General features: G+C 40.5%; 1 protein-coding gene across 1 annotated transcript; it reads left to right on the top strand.

Moving 5' to 3' along the window:
* The first annotated feature begins 414 nt into the window (after positions 1–414).
* polr2m (RNA polymerase II subunit M) lies at positions 415–7094 on the top strand. Its single transcript, XM_085159358.1, has 4 exons — positions 415–2187; positions 3772–4368; positions 4532–4754; positions 6402–7094. The coding sequence occupies exons 1-4, from the start codon at positions 2078–2080 to the stop codon at positions 6543–6545; spliced, it is 1074 nt and encodes a 357-aa protein (XP_085015484.1). The 5' UTR covers positions 415–2077; the 3' UTR covers positions 6546–7094.
* The last annotated feature ends 9184 nt before the right edge of the window (positions 7095–16278 follow it).

Here is a 16278-nt window from a genome sequence, read left to right as displayed (position 1 = left end):
AAGTAAATTTGTGGATCACAGTGACACATAATGATTAGGCATATGATTTACTAATGCAGATGAAGTTTATTCTAAAGTTCAAGGGAAACAAAGAAGCACAACATCTTCAGTTGTGTTTTGGCTGTTTGTGTAGTGTGCTGAGTTTTTTGTTTTTTTGTTTTTTGACGTGTTGCTTGAGTGAGGAGTACTGTGACTTCTGAAGTGGCTCTCACCATGCGACCTTGATGATGATAAGTTCAGAGCCAGCTGAGAGCTGGGTTGTCTACTTTGTTTTAGGTGACAAGGCAGAAAAATTAAAACTTAGTTTCTTGTCTTGAAAAAAAACAAAAGGAGGTTTTGTATTTCTCAGCCAAGAACAACTACAATTTCATTTTCTGTTTTTGAGAAAAGAGAATTTAAAATAATAATAATAATAAAACAAACAAAGAGTGATGTTTTGTTTAAGTGGTGAAGAAAGCTAATACTGCAAAATACCGTCTAGTGCATGATCTGCGAGCAATAAATGAAATTACTGAAATGATGCCACTAGTAGTAGCGAATCCCCATTCTATACTGAATCCAGTCACTCCAAAAGAACAATGGTTCTCAGAGATAGACTTATCAAATGCTTTTTTCTCAGTGCCTTTACACCCCGACTCACAACACCTGTTTGGCTTCACTTTTGAGGGACAGAGCCTTCACCTGAAAGGCACACCCTCTCAGGTGAAGGCAGAAAGCTACTAAACAAGAGAAAGGAAGCCATACAAAGGCCACAGCCACAAAACTAAGCATTCACATTCTTTCTAACTGTCAGTGAGCATGAGTTATGACCTTGGCTCCCTGTTTTTCTGCTTCCAACAAAGGTGGGGGTGAAGCACCTGTGAATACTGCATGATGACCTTTTTATTACTTAGAACTGATTGTTCTTTATAAAACTTGTTCTGATATTTTTATCTGAATCTTCCCACAGCGATAGTAAGAAGCTAAACAAGCAGTTATGAGCTCTTACCAGGAAAAAGGGCTGCTTCCCACATTCCAACACACACACACACACACACACACACACACACACACACACACACACACACACACACACACACACACAATCACATATGCACATGCTCGCGTATCAACATTCCACTGAACAAATGTATTCATTATTGTATTACTTTTCTGTGTATAAATAAAGTGAGACAAGTGCAAGAACAGAGCGCACATCACAGGGCCCCCACTCTGGTGTGAGCGCTCTGTGACCGGCCTTGCAAGTAAAAACTGCAGCGTGTGTCTTTCTACTCTCTGACTCTCAGCTGAAGAAGTGTCTTTTAGAATGAATCTCTTGACAGGACTAAAAAAGTAAAACTTAATGTTTACTTTGATTACAATTGATTAACAAAGATAAGCGTGGAAAAAAGAAGCATTTTTCTTTTTGGCAGTATCTGGGATACTTGAGAAATAGGTCTTGGAATAATACATTCTGGAAAAAATGGAAAACTTTAAACTTTGACTTAGAGTCTGAACTCTAAAGGTAAAGTCTGCAGAGACTTTGTTCCAACGGCACAGCTGCAACCAAAACTGACTTTGAACTTTGACACAGGGTGGAGAGGACACAGCTGTGTTTGGGTCATGCATTGTCAGTTGAGCTGAGTGAGAAGTGGATTGGAAAACATCCGGACAGGAAATGCAGCTGTGGAAAATCTGAGACACCAGCCCAGTCCAGACTGTCTGTACTGATCGCACTGCTAAGAGAGAAAGCTCATGCATCCAGGCTGGTTACCACGTTTGACCGGGAGAGGGCAGCAAATAAGCTTCACAGTCTTTACAGGGAAGAGGTGTGTTACCGTGTCCCGTGCAGTGGGGGCGATAGAGGGCAATTTTTTCCACACAGGAAGAAGAAGAAGAAGAAGAAGAAGTTCCCACTTTGTTGTGTCATGTGTTGAAGAAGTGAATTTGTCACTTAAAGAGTTTTCTGAAGCTCTCTAATAAAAAAGGAATCAATCAACCGTTAGATTTACCGTTAACCTTCGTGTTTACGTTGAAGTTTAAAGCGGGCTCGTGCTGTTTGTGAATGGCTGTAGTTAGCTTACTTTAGCTAACAGTGATGTCCTCGTCGTGGACAGAGCGCCAGGGAGAGGTGGGAGACCTGGGACACCTGAGTAAAGAAGAACTACAGGAACTGCTACTCCGGCAAGAAAAGATCCTCAGTAACAAGTAAGTTTAACCCTTAGGTTGTATGAGAGAAGCGTGACACCTATGCCCACGGCCATCCCGTTAGCTTTGATCCGGTTTGGTAAAGTGACTTCTATGTGTTCAGGAATATGCACTAAAACTAAGACAGATGATCTACTGACGACGTGTTTATATAAGTCCACTTTGGCTCAGGTGAATATATGAAATGCTTTTGTAAAAAACGATGCACGGGCGACACTACTCTGCTGTAACATGGGGTAAAAAAAAAACAAACACTCGCGGCCACTTTGTTAGGTACACCTGTTTCGATTTCTGCTGCAGCAGATGGTGCGATCAGACATGGGCTTAAACATGAAAGTATGGATGCATGCTGCTTTGTATGAACAGTTCAGGGAGCTAGTTGTAGTAACAATAATGATGATGATGTCAGGGACATTTTCTTGACACACTTTAGGCACCCTAGTACCGGTTCAGCATGATTTAAACTGCAGCCTACCAGGGTATTGTCAGTGACCATTTCCATACTTATGACGCATCTTCTGATGGCTGTTTCCTGTTTTCCAGCAAGTTTGTTATAGTTAACTAAAACTAGATGTAAAAAAAACAAAACATTTTATTTAACTAAAATAAAAGTAAAAAGTAGACCATTTGAAAACGTTAAACTACCATTACTATTAATACCATCAGAAACACAGAAATCCTCTTTCTGTTTAACTAATATGGGAACACCTTTACAGATGCAGTTAACCTATAACAGCAACTGCTGAGTATACTTAGACATTTACACTGCCAGATTTAGTCACTGAGGCCAAATGGCACTAATAGGAGTGTTCAGTTTTACGGGTGATTTACAAATGTGGGGCTGTTTTCTAAACACGGGTGCAGTCATTTCAGAACAAGGTGCAAATTGATTTATTTTTTTCAAAACTCAAATATGTAGTTAGTAGTAAAACACATGTTGCTGGCATTGGTAGATCAGTTTATATGCTTTATTTAAATGTTCTCCTCCCTATATTTCACACCTTGATAAAGAAACTCTTTTTTTAAAATACTTTTTTTAATGCCAAAACCCACTTGTGCTGGTGCAACATGCTGGTAAATCTGGCCTTAGGTTTTCATCACTGCATCAGATGCATCATACTGCCTCCATTTGTATCTTTCTGCCAATTTACTCAAAAAATTATATATATGTTTTACAGAAAAAATTATATATAATTTTACAAAAATTATATATAATTTTTATCAGAAGTTGGAGTGCATCAGTAGTTTTCTGTGTTACACTTGCACCACATAATATTTCCGGACAAGTTTTCCTGGATTTTGTTCACATAATGTAACATAATATGTTTTTTTGTTTTTTTTTTTTAAATTTCTTATTAAAAATGTGATTGTATGGGAAGTAGGACAATGAAGTAGATCAGTATCAGCTTTGGCTGCCATTATCAACAATTAAGAGGAAAACATGGTATGAAATACTTTTTCTTATTTGGGGTCAGGGAGGGGTTACAGACATGTATGTGTCTGACATTTATTGTTGCTCTGGTTGTGTATTGAAATATTGCTTGAAGTATACTTTTTGCAATGATGTGTTTGTGTTGTTTGCAGAAAGTTATTGCAGACGCTACCTGACAAAGGGAAAAAGATAAAAGACTTTGCAGATAAAGTGCGTCTTGCCATTGATGACCACAGTGAGGAGGAGAGGAGACGAAGCCTAGTGTCTGTCGCGAGGACAGAGTTTCAGTCCAAGTACCAGCAGGCTTTTGCTCACCGGTGTGCTGCCTCCATCACACCAGCAGCCTCGCATCAAAACAGGCAACATGACGCTGCTGCAGGTGATGCTGCACAGGAGAGCGATACCTCACCTGCCTCAGCTCAAGTGCAAGAAAACCACACTTTGGACGAGCAACGAGAGCCGTTTGTCTCTGGAGCGACTGCTGTGGAAACCATGGAAACGGCGGCTCGTGGGGCCTCTCTGAACTCTGATGAAACAAAAGAGGGTGACCTTGTGGAGGCCCTGGAAAGGGTCACGCTGTCTGGAACTACTACTGGTGGAAGCAGCGTATCCAAAGAGCCATTAAACAGCAGTGCAAGAGACAATTACTTTCTCAGAAAGCAACCACCAAAGAAGCCTCACTATATAACTGTCCTGGAAAAAACAGAGAAGTCTGCAGCTCCCAGGAAGCAAAAATTTAAACCAAATCAGTGAGTGGACTTTATTTACTACTTTCTGAACATTTCCAATACAAATTCTCCAATAATCCAGATTTTATTCAGTAAGACATTTGACATAGTTTGCCATTCTGCCTTTTTGTCCTCTGTGTAAGTTAACTGAGTATAAATAATATGCACCTTAATGTGTTTCCAGGCTGCCTCATAGAAGTGACATCTCTCCATCAGGATCCTCGTCACCCAGTCAGTCCTCTGAAGGCTCATCGCCGCTGTCTGTGCAAGCCAGGAGGGAGCAGGACAGAAAACACCTGGATGACATCACTGCTGCCAGACTCCCCCTTCTCCATCACAGTCCAGCCCAGCTCCTATCTCTGGAGGAGTCAGCCGCACTGCTGAAGAAGCAAACCAAGAAGCAGCTGGTTAGTGAGGCCGAGTGCCCTTCTAAGGAGGCTAAACAGGCTGGGTGGAAACAGCCAGTGCCTCACTAGATCACTTAGCAATATGGTTCAACCAAAGCTGTTCTGAATGTCTCCTTTTATACAAGAAATACATTTTTAATAGACATAAATTTTATTTAATATTTGGTAAAAAGAAAATTAAGTAATTATCTGAACAACAATCATGTTTATCCTCTTGTCCTTTGTGCCATAAATTCAATCAGCATCTCACACTTTGATTCTCACTATTTTTAAAAAGTCAGGACTTTTATTGACAGCTGATACAATGGTGGGTTAGCATCGTCACCTCACAGCAAGAAGGCTGGTTTGTGGAGATTGCATGTTCTTGTGTCATGCGTGGGTTCTGTCCAAGTACTCTGGCTTCCTGCCTCAGTCCAAAGACATGCATGTGAAGGTAACTGGTGATTCCAAACTGAGTAGCTACTGCAGAAAAGAAAACTTTAGTGCAATAAGTATTTATAAAGGGATGAAGTCTCAGAGAACTCGTTGATGCTGTTAATTAGGGCTGCACGATTAATCGTTAGAAAATCGCGATCTCGATTCATACTTATGTGCGATCTCATTTCAAATGACAACGATTTTAAAAAAAAAAGAAAGAAAAAAAAAAGAGAGACGACGATCCGGGACGTAATCTGCATAAAAACAAGCGCTCACTCTTCCTGCTCAACAAATGACAAGGGCGGAGCCTTATACCACGTGATACAGAAGCTGTGCCGTGTGATGCTAAAATTAGCAGGGGAAAAACAACGGAGAACACGTCAGGGATGACAAGAACGTGACAGGAGAAAATCCGTCCCGGTCAACCACCCAAACATCAATAACGGGAACCTTATACAGTGCTTCCCTATACCCGTCGAACTTCCGCAGGCACAAAGAAATTACGGAGGCTATTACTTATCACCTGGCTAAAGATATGGCTGGCTCTCATCAACACTGTGCAAAACGAGGGATTTAGGAAAATGATCAACACCCTAGACAAACCTACACACTGCCGTCCTGCAACTATTTTTCTATTGTTGCACTACCTGCTCTATACACGCAGTGTCGAGCAACGGTGGAGATGGAATTTCAAGCAATACAACATTTTGCGGCAACCACAAAACGTGAGACATTTGTTGTTTTTATGTTTATTTATTGTTTTTATGTTCAGTCTCAACTGTTACGAAGTTGATGGGCAGTTAATAAGTGCAATAAATATTTATATTGGAAAAGAAAATCGTGAGAGAATCGTGATCTCAATTCTAAGCCAAAAAATCGTGATTCTCATTTTATGCAAAATCGTGCAGCTCTACTGTTAATAGTGAACCCTTAGGATGCTCAGGATCAGTTCATTGATTTCTTTGTTTCTTCTAATGGAAATCTTCAGGTAAAGGCCGCCCTGCTTGAGACGCTTTCTTGTCTCTAGAGGGCAGCATTCAAGCAGCGTAGGGACCGTGTACGTCACACAGTGTGTTGTTGTCAACTTATGGAGGCGGTTGAGCTCATTATCAGTCCTACTTTTGTTGAGAGTTTAATAGCAGTGGCTGTGCTGCTTTATAATAATGTGCTTGTTTTTTGTTTACCAGCCTATTCATGTCAGCTTTTTCTCTGTCTGGTGTTTAATTTCAGGAGTTGCAGGCCAAGCTGGCAGCCCAGAAACTGTCTGAAGGATTGAAGATCTCTATGGGGAGCTACACTCCTGACGGTGGCCCCATGGCTGCCTACAGAGAGGTTCACGATGAAGGAGCCCAGCTCTCCTCAGAGGAAGACTGATCCTGGAGGGCCAGCTGGGGAAACCAGTGTGACCTTGGCCCTGAGGGAAAGAGGCTTTGGACCTTGTGATCAGGACCCATCAGACAGGATTTTCACTCCAAGGGCAACAATTCTTCAGAGAGGAAAAGGGTCTTTTGCATGGTGTGAAGGAATAGTCGGCATCCCAGACTCAGCTCAGGAAATTGAATGACAGGTTGAGAAACTAGCTTACTTAATTGTCATTCAGTCTGTAGTGGGTTCAGTTGTTTCAGCGTCCTGCAGGAATAACAACACCTTCCGCTGACTACGACGCTTAAGTGCTAAATTTGAAACATGTGTCATGTGGGAAAGTGTTTCCTGTCAGCATCCTTAGACTGATGACATCTTGGCTTTCAGATCCTGAGAGTGCTGAGGTTTCTGTTTTTAGTATATTTAATAATTCAAGTCACTCATCAGCAGTGACTGTTTACAGCTTTGTGGAGAAGCAGACGTGAGCCTGCAAATAGTTATGTCAAACTTCAATGTTACAGAATGTGTAACATGAACAAATAAATCACGTGATTTCCTAAATGCCTGTTTGTTGTTTTTGGTTTTTTTAAATAACATTCACAGTTTTCATGGAATCAGTTTTCTAGAAAAAAATTATATTTAAGAGATAAACTTTATTTAATTAACCTGACCTGAGTAGTCTCTTCAGTATAAAATTTTAAAAGTCAGGTCAGTGAAATAAAATACAGGTACTGATGGAGTAAATTGTATGTTGCTTGTATTTTATACATGGTGTAATTGCTGTCTCGGCTTCATTGGCTGTAGTGTGATCATCTTATTACAGCTTAATCAGGCAGAAGTGAGATCAAGACTGAGGGAGCAGAAGAGGGCCGTGTGAGGGCTGAACTGAGCTCTACTCGCTCAAAAGCAGCGCAATCAAACAGGTTGTTAGTAGCAAAGAAATTCTTTAATGTAAAAACTATAAACTCAGCCATTTCATTAGATACACCTTTTCATCTACTTAATGTAAATGTAAGTCAGTGCATTTAAATTTGTGGACATAGTCAAGATGATCTGAGTATTGGGGTGAAGAAGAAATGTGATTTAAAGTCACTTTGAATGTTGCAGACAGGCTGGTCTGAGTATCTCAGAAATTGCTGATCTGATGGGATTTTACTACACACAAGACTGCTTTGAGCTGGTAAGAAGGCAACAGTACCTCAAATAACCCCTTGTTACAACCACGGTGTGCAGAAGAGCATCTCTGAACGCAAGGCACATGGAACCACGAAGCAGATGGGTTACAGAAGCAGAAGACCACAGCAGGTGCCACTCCTGTCAGCTAAGAACACAAACCCGAGGTTCCAGTTCACACAGTTATACCAAAACAGGGCAATAGAAGACTGGAAAAACTGCAGCATTCAGATCGCATGGTCAGAATTGGTGTAAACATGAAAGCATGACTGTATCTTGCCTTGTATCATTGACTCAGGCTGGTGGTGGTTTTGCTGTGGGGACTATTTTGTGACACACTTTAGGCCCTTTAGTACCAACTGAACATCATTTAAACACCACAACCTACCTAAGTATCGTTGCTGATCATTTTCATCCCCTTTATGGTCACTTCCGACCTCCACAGCCACCAGATCTTAATCCAGTAGAGCACTTTTGGATGTGGTGGACCGAGAGAGATTTTCGTCATGGATGTCCAGCTGACAAATCTGCAACTGTGTGCTCAACTTTGTGATGCTTGTTGAATCTGTGCCACAAAGAGTTATAACAATTCTGAAGGTGAAAAGGGGTCCAGGTTGCTACTAACAAGGTGTACCTAACAAAGTGTCCAGCGAATATATATTCATTCTGATAACGAGAACAGAAAAAGCATCAATGTTCAGAATAATGTTCGTGATGTTACGAGAGTTAATGTCTGGGGACTAAATGTCATATTACTCTTTGCTCAAATGTTAAGTGTAAAACTCCACCACAAAATTGTGATCAAGAATCGCAAAGAGATCATTCAGGGTTACCTCTTGCTTATTTTAGCAAGAAAGCGCCAAACCACACTCTGCACGTATTACAACAGCGAGCCTGCCTGCTACACTGGCCTGTTTGTTTCACAACAAACCACTTTGCTTTCAAAACTACCACAGTGGCTCTCCACCATTCCCAGAATTCCAAGAATTTCGATTATGTGATGCAGCACAGAGGGAACTGTGTTTTTTTTTAGTGAATTTGGACATTTATTTGCTTTTCTTGACACCACTTTTCTTTCATTATTTTTTTATTTTTTTATTTTGTTTGGAAAAAAAAGTTGTGTATAGTGTGTATTTTCCATAATCTTGATATTTGTGAGATGAAGGGTGTTTTCTTGACATTTTTATCTCCACTTCCATATGAAATACAACCTTCTACTCGGATTAGGTTTCACTATTTTCCGAGTGTTAAAAAAAAAAAAAAGATCCTAGCTATTTTATTGTTAGGCTTCCAGCACATTAGTTAATTTATGTGCAAAGGAGATCTGCAAGGTGATATAAATTTCAATTTCTAGTGAGGCTGTGGTCAGCTGCAGGCTCTGATAGACTGAAATGCTGTGAGATGTTATCAGGCAGGGATCTGTCTCACACTTGATAAGATTAATGCAGGGTAGTGAAATATTAAAGCTTGATGGCTGAGACATCTGGAACGCATTTGGATCATGTTGTTGCTGAGAATGGCAGGCGATGATGGGACGGCAGCGGGCTAATGCAATATGGCAAACACCATTTCTCAACGTTGCTAATATGTGGCAGATAAGAAGTGCCAGCTACGTTCAGCATCTTTCCAAACTGCCTTTCCCATCATCTTTCTTCCAACTCGCTGTGAGGACTGCAGACCATCGTAATTTAAACAGTCTGATTCTGGGATTTTAATGAGGAAGAAAGGGGGAAAAAAGGCACAGAGGCACCTTTTTAGGGGAACTGAGGGCGGGTTCATGTAGGTCAGAGACTGGTGGTCGATGCCCCTTGATAACCTTTTGTAATAGCTGCTGAGGCATTGGTGGGAGATGTTTTAGGAAAAAAACCTTCCACATCTGATTGCTATGTATTTAGACACTGTATCTGATGGGCTCCAGAATGGCCCTGTGGTGATGTCCAATAACAAAGACATATGCACTCCTCCACAGAGGATCCTCATTGTGCTGGGATTAATTACAGCCTACCTTGCTTACATAAATTTAGAGACTGTTACCAATTACAGGGCACATTTTTGCCATAGCTTTTCTCTGTGGTATCTGGCGTCAAACCTGAGTCTGCACGTAGGTTGACGTTGTTGAGGTGGAACCAAGCTCACTCTATAGTCAAAGCTTTTTTTCTCTTCTCTTCTCGTCTCTTCTTTTTTTTCTAAACGTTGTCCATTGATGAGGAGGTTGTTTATACTTCAGCTTGAATCCCAGACCCCTTGACTCAGATTAATAAGCTCCTCATGAAGTAGTCTGCAAGTGATTTGCTCCAACTCCGAGTCCGAAATCACACGTCCTGCGGGAATAGAAATAATTTGCTGTTTGGGAGGGGAAACTGGAATGTGATTTCAAAACTGCTTCTTCAAAGAGCAGTCAGCTCGGCCTTAAATTAGATATACAGTATGATGTATAGACTGGCGTTAAACACGAGTTAGGCCCTCAGCAGAATGATTTGATTATATCTGCCAGGTTACGAAGTCTGAGCTCATACTTTTTCCATTCTCTGATGCTTTTGTCATATTTTTTCAGGGCACACGAGGAGATGAAATAATGCAGCACACAGCAGCTTTCTGTAGATAAGGTTACAGCCTATCTTCCTATCCCAATTAGAACCAGCTCTCCCTCATCTAGTGCACCAAAACTGAATCAAGTGAATCAAGCATCATGGCTGGCTTGCCAAAAAGGTGGATGGAGATGTTGGTCTGCTTGTTCAGAACAACTGTTTGCCACTGATATATGCCATTCAGCCTCACCAAAGGACATATCCATATTACTTTGTGGTTTTGTAAGTGCTTACTCCATGAGGTGACTGTTGGTGGTATATAAATGAAATTGAACTGAACGGATGGCCACCTAAATGTTTAAGTAGTATTACAGTTGGCAGAACAACAGCATGAACCGGCATTGTGCTGTCCCACTGCAAAGCTTTAGCTCCTTTGTAACCTAGCAACTGTGAGTAAGACAGCATAAAGAATGATAAACACAGAAGAAATAACTGTTTATTTAAGAGTAAAATGATCATATATGTTTTATATGTTGTTACAGTCATGGAACAAAGAAAGTTTTCACAGGACAAAGCAGTACACCCTTACTTATGCCACAGGAATTAAAATGGTAAGTAGCTGCCAGGTGCTGATAATCAAATGCACTTCATTAGCTGATCATCACCGAGCATGATTGCCTCTATAACTGCAGAAGCTTTTGCAGTTTTCCCGTCTGGAGCATTGTGGTCTTCCCAAGAGTCCCAGCAAAATAACCCCAAGGTCAGATGAGGAAATGCTCAGGGGAAGTGCCAAAGAACCCTAGAGCTACGTTTCTGACACTTAGCATGTTAAATGTTAAAGTTAATGACAGTGCAATTAGAAAAAGATTTAAAAAAGTATGGTTTGCTTGGAATAGTTGCCAGGAAAAAGCCTCTTCTGTCTGAAAAGAACATGGCAGCATGGCGTAGGTTTGCAAAGTTGCATGTGAAAAAAAGCACAAAACGTCTGGAACCATGTCTTTTGGACAAACAAGACCAAAATGGAAATATTTGGCCATAGTGTACAGCACCACGTTTGATAAAAAAAAACAAAACACAGCATATCAGCACAAACACCTCATAACAGCTATCAAGGACAGTTGTGGAGGTCTGATGATTTTGGTTTGTTTTGCAGCCACACCTGTGCTCTTGAGATCACTGTGTTGACCATGAACTTGTCTGCATATCAAAGTATTCTAGAGTCAAACGTGAGGCTATCTGTCTGAAAGCTAAACTTTGAATTATGCAACAGGACAATGATCCCAAGCACAGCAGCAAAACAGCAGAGGGGCTGAAAATGAAAGGAATGAAGGTGTTGCAATGACCCAGTGAAAGTCCAGACCTCAACCTGATTGAAAAGCTTTGGTGGTACGTTTAGAGAGATGTGCATAAATGAATGGCAAAAAACTTAATGAGATGAAGCAACATGTAGGGAAGATTGGGCTAAAATTCCTCCATAATGATGTGAGAGACTGATAAAGTTACACAGAAAAGGATTAATTCAAGTTATTTCTGTTAAAAGTTGTTCTAAAAGCTACTGAATCATGGGGTATTCTTTCTTCTTCTTTTTCTTCTTCTTCTTCTTCTTCTTTTCTTCTTCTTCTTCTGTTTTTTACAGAACTGCAGATAGCTATATGAAAACTTTTTACTATATAATTTGACTGTATAAAGTTTGGGAATTTTAGCTTCATATGTCAAACAATAGATTGATTTAAATTTTAATTTCTATTTTTCAAAAAGGTCCATGCAACTCATTTTCAGGCCTCCCTTTTTCTTGCACACTATGGCAATATGTGAAGACAAATATAAAAGCTATTGCAGATAAGAGCCTGAAAATTGTACTGGATTTTCTTTTATCTTTAGTAATTTTTGAGATATTCATGTCTAAACACTGCTGGACCAGTTTTTAAAAAATAAAATAAAATATATACATATATGTTGAAAAGTCTTTGACACATGAAGCTAAAATCTCAAAGCACTCATTATATATGTCCAAACTTTATATCATAACATTTTTATGCAAACTGGGGCTGGCCGAACAGAAGGTGTTCTAAATAATGGCTGATCTGAGATGGAATAAAGTGTGCTGTGTATAACATCAGGCACAGATGGCATGCTATGTAGCCACATATTGAGGCTTTACATTATTGCATGATGTTTCAAAACCACTCACAGCTTCTCAGTCATGGTGTTGTGTCTCAGCAGTTGTGGATTGGACTGAAAAAACAAAAGACAAAAACATTCATTTTGTATGGAATTGTAAAACGTTTGGTGATCTCCCTCCAATCAGGTAGCCACCAGATGGATGTTTCAATCAATCTTAACATTGGTGTTTGTCTCAAGTGTTAAAGCTAAACAGATGTTTCATATGCAAATGGTATTAGCTGTGAATGAGAACCAAACAAGCTTGCATGTGTGACTGTGCTGTGTTATGTGTGTGTGTGTCCTCCTGACAGGGCAAGGAGGAAAGTAAATACTTTCCTGACAGCACAGAGGTGCTGAGGTCTCCAGTTATCTCACCATGAAACGTGTGTGTGAGAGGAAGCTTGCACATAGTTTGTGTCATAGCTGCTGGCTGCCTGAGGAAGCGTGATATGTGGCAGTAACACTCAAGAGAGTCCTGCAGCTGTCTCACCAGTAATGTGGATAGAAAAATGTTCCCCTACTGGTGGGTCATTCTACTGCAGGGGGAAAAGAAGGACAGAGGTGTCTGGAAACGAGTGGGGGTCGTAAAACATAGTCATGGGAATGATTTATTAGATTTTTACATTCTTAAGATTGTTTTCTTTCTTTCTTTCTTTCTTTTTTAAACATACAATAGACACAGCTAGTTCATTGCATATAAATGCAAGCAGGACAGTTTATTTATTATGATTGCTTGGCATGCAAGCAGTCGCTGGCATTGCAGTATATTTCATTCATATCTGTTGAATTTTCAGTTGCCTGATGATCTCAAGGTGTTTTTTATGGATGTGATACATGCTGGTGTGGAGTATTATAATAATCATGCTGCAAAACCTTTTTGCCATCCATACACACCATTTCTGTGTAACTATTACCAGTTTGTACATAATGGTGTTTGTAGCCAATTACTGCATATTGGTACAGTCTTAGAAATTTGCACTAAACTTTATCATCAACACATTAAACGATAGTTTGTGTTTTTATGGTTCCCTGTATACAATTTTTTTTCCAGGATTCACCAGAAAAACTGAGATTTTTTTTTATCCATCAGCTATTTCTTAAGACAATAAAAATCTACTTTGTTCCCCCACACATTCAAATGTTGTTGCACATAGTTTAAGAGAAATTATTTCTAAATGTATTTAGGTTTTGATGACGTTGAGGTCTCAAAACCTAAACCTCACAATAACACATGTATCAAGTAAGATACATTTGGCGTTATGTTGCTGTTAATAACAGCAATCCCTTTCTGAGAAGAGCTGCCTCAGCCTCCTCCACCTATATCATGAATAAACAAGTATAACCGATAGCAAATTATCACTTTAATTCAATTTTCTTCCAGTTTCAGGAAGATGACGTGCTTCTAATGTTCGGTGCAGCACAATGAAATGCATGTGTGCTGTTGTTTTATTATATACATGGTTAACTTCATTATAAAGCAGAGTTATATTCTTATGTTTCCACTACATCCTTTTGACTGTAATTAACTAACTACCAGGTTTAATGTAAGAGAAGCAGTCTGTGGACTTTCTGCGAGATAAGAATGTCACAACAAGCATTATGTGTTTCCTTTTCCTTGGAACAATGTTTACAGTTCAAAAGCCATAAAACTGACCACAAATGGAAAAGGCATGGTATAGCTGTAATGAGTTATCCTTGTGTAGTCACATCTTGTAGCAGATGGACTGTGTGTTTATTTTAACTCCGTGCAGGTAGTACTCAGAGGTCAACACTGGATGGCAGTGGTGTATCTTTGGTGTTGCAGCTTTATGATTTTATGCTCATATCACATTTTCACAATACAGCTTTAATAACAGCCAGCTTTGCCGATGTAAGGTATGTCATTGCGGCTTAATTTCTTCTCGGGAGGTTTTAATCTTATCATCAATAGCCATCTGAGTGCAGGGAAGCTATTTCCCTAAAGACTGTAAAGCCAGAATCCCCATCTCTGAGGCAAAGTGGAGGATCAGCAGCCTCAGCGGTTACCATCTGATTCCAGATAGTCTGTTTTTGTGTTTCAAAGGTGTGGTGCATGTCCCAGGTACACCTGGCTGCTCAGCTTCTTCCCGGATCCCAGCTCTCAGTCTGGAACTCCTTTTCTCACTACAATGGGAGACTATACAAATATGATCTGGATACATCTGTACTTGAAAGCACTCCCACAATCTCTGCTTGGAAAGCTTTGCATAACAATCCTGAGGCACTAGAAAGACAGGGTGGAGAGAGAGCAGGAGGAAAAGGGGGGTGAAATGGGTTGAGGCCCGTGATGTGTAGTGTGGGCCAAGAAGCTGCCAGCATCCCAGCCGCTCCATGTCTGGCCTGGCACAGTATTAAGCAGGCTGTTTTGGGGCCTGTCAAAAGCTCATCACGGCAAGGAAGCCGTCTCTGTGGGGATGCTGCAGGGGTGCCAGGGCACGGCAGGGGGAGAAACCAGAGACCCTGCCCGGCAGCTTGGGTCATAATGAGGAGGAAAATTCTTATTTCTTGTTATTCCCATTAATGTTACAACAACAATGCACTTTTGTCCAACTTTTTTTCCCCCTCTCTCGCTTTTTTTTCTTCAATGCTTCACATTTGTTTCATTTACAACCCCTTTAACTTATATTTGATGAAACTCAGGAAGCCCTTCTTATTATCTCAGAAGTTATGGTAATTAAATAGTTCCGTGTTTTAAGGTATCATTTGCTGGCTAGTGTTGTTTGTGACACCAATCTAACAACAAGAGCGGACCGACAGGCACATCAACATAATATTATTATTTTAAAACTGCGAGTGAAATCATGCCACTTGATTTGAGGACATTTGAACCAGCAAACACTAGAAGTGTAAATTTATTTGTGTGCACGTCTAAACCTCTCAGATGAGAGTCATACAGCTCTCTGGGAAGTTCCTATTTATTTGTAAAATTATGTGCATAAAATCTGTGCTGGATGGTGAAATTTGGCTTTGGTTCTCGAGTGTTACAACAATAGTAAAATTATGCACTAAAACACACACACACACACACACACACACACACACACACACACACCACACACACACACACACACACACACACACACACACACACACACGAAATCCTCTTCAGTCCAACAATTATGGGGCCTCTATATGGAGTAGTTGGCTCGTTTATATGCTGTGATGTTGTGACCATTCCAAGCCCCGAGGCCAGGTGTTTTTGATTGCAGTATAGCACGTTGGAGCGCGCACTCTGCAGCACGGCTCTGGCCCCATAAGGCGGTTGGATACAAGTATGATAAAACAGAGGAGACCGAGTGGGAGTATAGGGCCCAGACTGTTTTCCTTATTTATTTATTAATGTTTTGTTTTCTCAGAGAGAAGCTGACAGACAGACAGGCAGCTACACCCTCTTATTAGATGACTTCCTTTGCTGAGTAAATACATTCCAGCTGAGATCTAACATGTCAGCGTGCAAAGTGTTTTGGATAAACACCTACAGACATAGACAACTTTTGGATTTTATAGCTTAAAGGGGGGACAGTCTGGATGAGCTCTGCTGAACAGACACAACAATGACTTCACTTTTATTCTATTATAAACAACATCTTCTACATACTGTCTGCTTCAGAATGGCGGGGTCTGTCCCTTCATCCCTGAATTTCCCTCCCAGTGAATATCTGTCATTTCTTCTACCTTCAGTGACATGTGAGTACTCACACACTCCTCAGATGTCACTGCACCAATTCACTAGATGCAGAATCGCCTGCCATCAAAACAGAACTAAGAAGTTCCAGTGAATTGGTTAAAAGTTAAAAGTTCAGCAAACACAACAGCCTGTAGTGTTGCCCTCTGGTGGTAGTCTTCCTACCTCCGAGAAAATG

This window comes from Neolamprologus multifasciatus, chromosome 1 (genome assembly GCF_963576455.1).
Source record: "Neolamprologus multifasciatus chromosome 1, fNeoMul1.2, whole genome shotgun sequence".
Taxonomy (NCBI): Eukaryota; Metazoa; Chordata; class Actinopteri; order Cichliformes; family Cichlidae; genus Neolamprologus; species Neolamprologus multifasciatus.
This window is presented reverse-complemented; position numbering and strand designations above follow the sequence as displayed.

Coding starts and splice junctions, on each gene's coding strand:
- polr2m (XM_085159358.1), top strand. CDS start 2,078: ATGTCCTCGTCGTGGACAGAGCGCCAGGGAGAGGTGGGAGACCTGGGA. Junction 2,188..3,771: donor GAAAAGATCCTCAGTAACAA/GTAAGTTTAACC, acceptor TGTTGTTTGCAG/AAAGTTATTGCAGACGCTAC. Junction 4,369..4,531: donor CAAAAATTTAAACCAAATCA/GTGAGTGGACTT, acceptor ATGTGTTTCCAG/GCTGCCTCATAGAAGTGACA.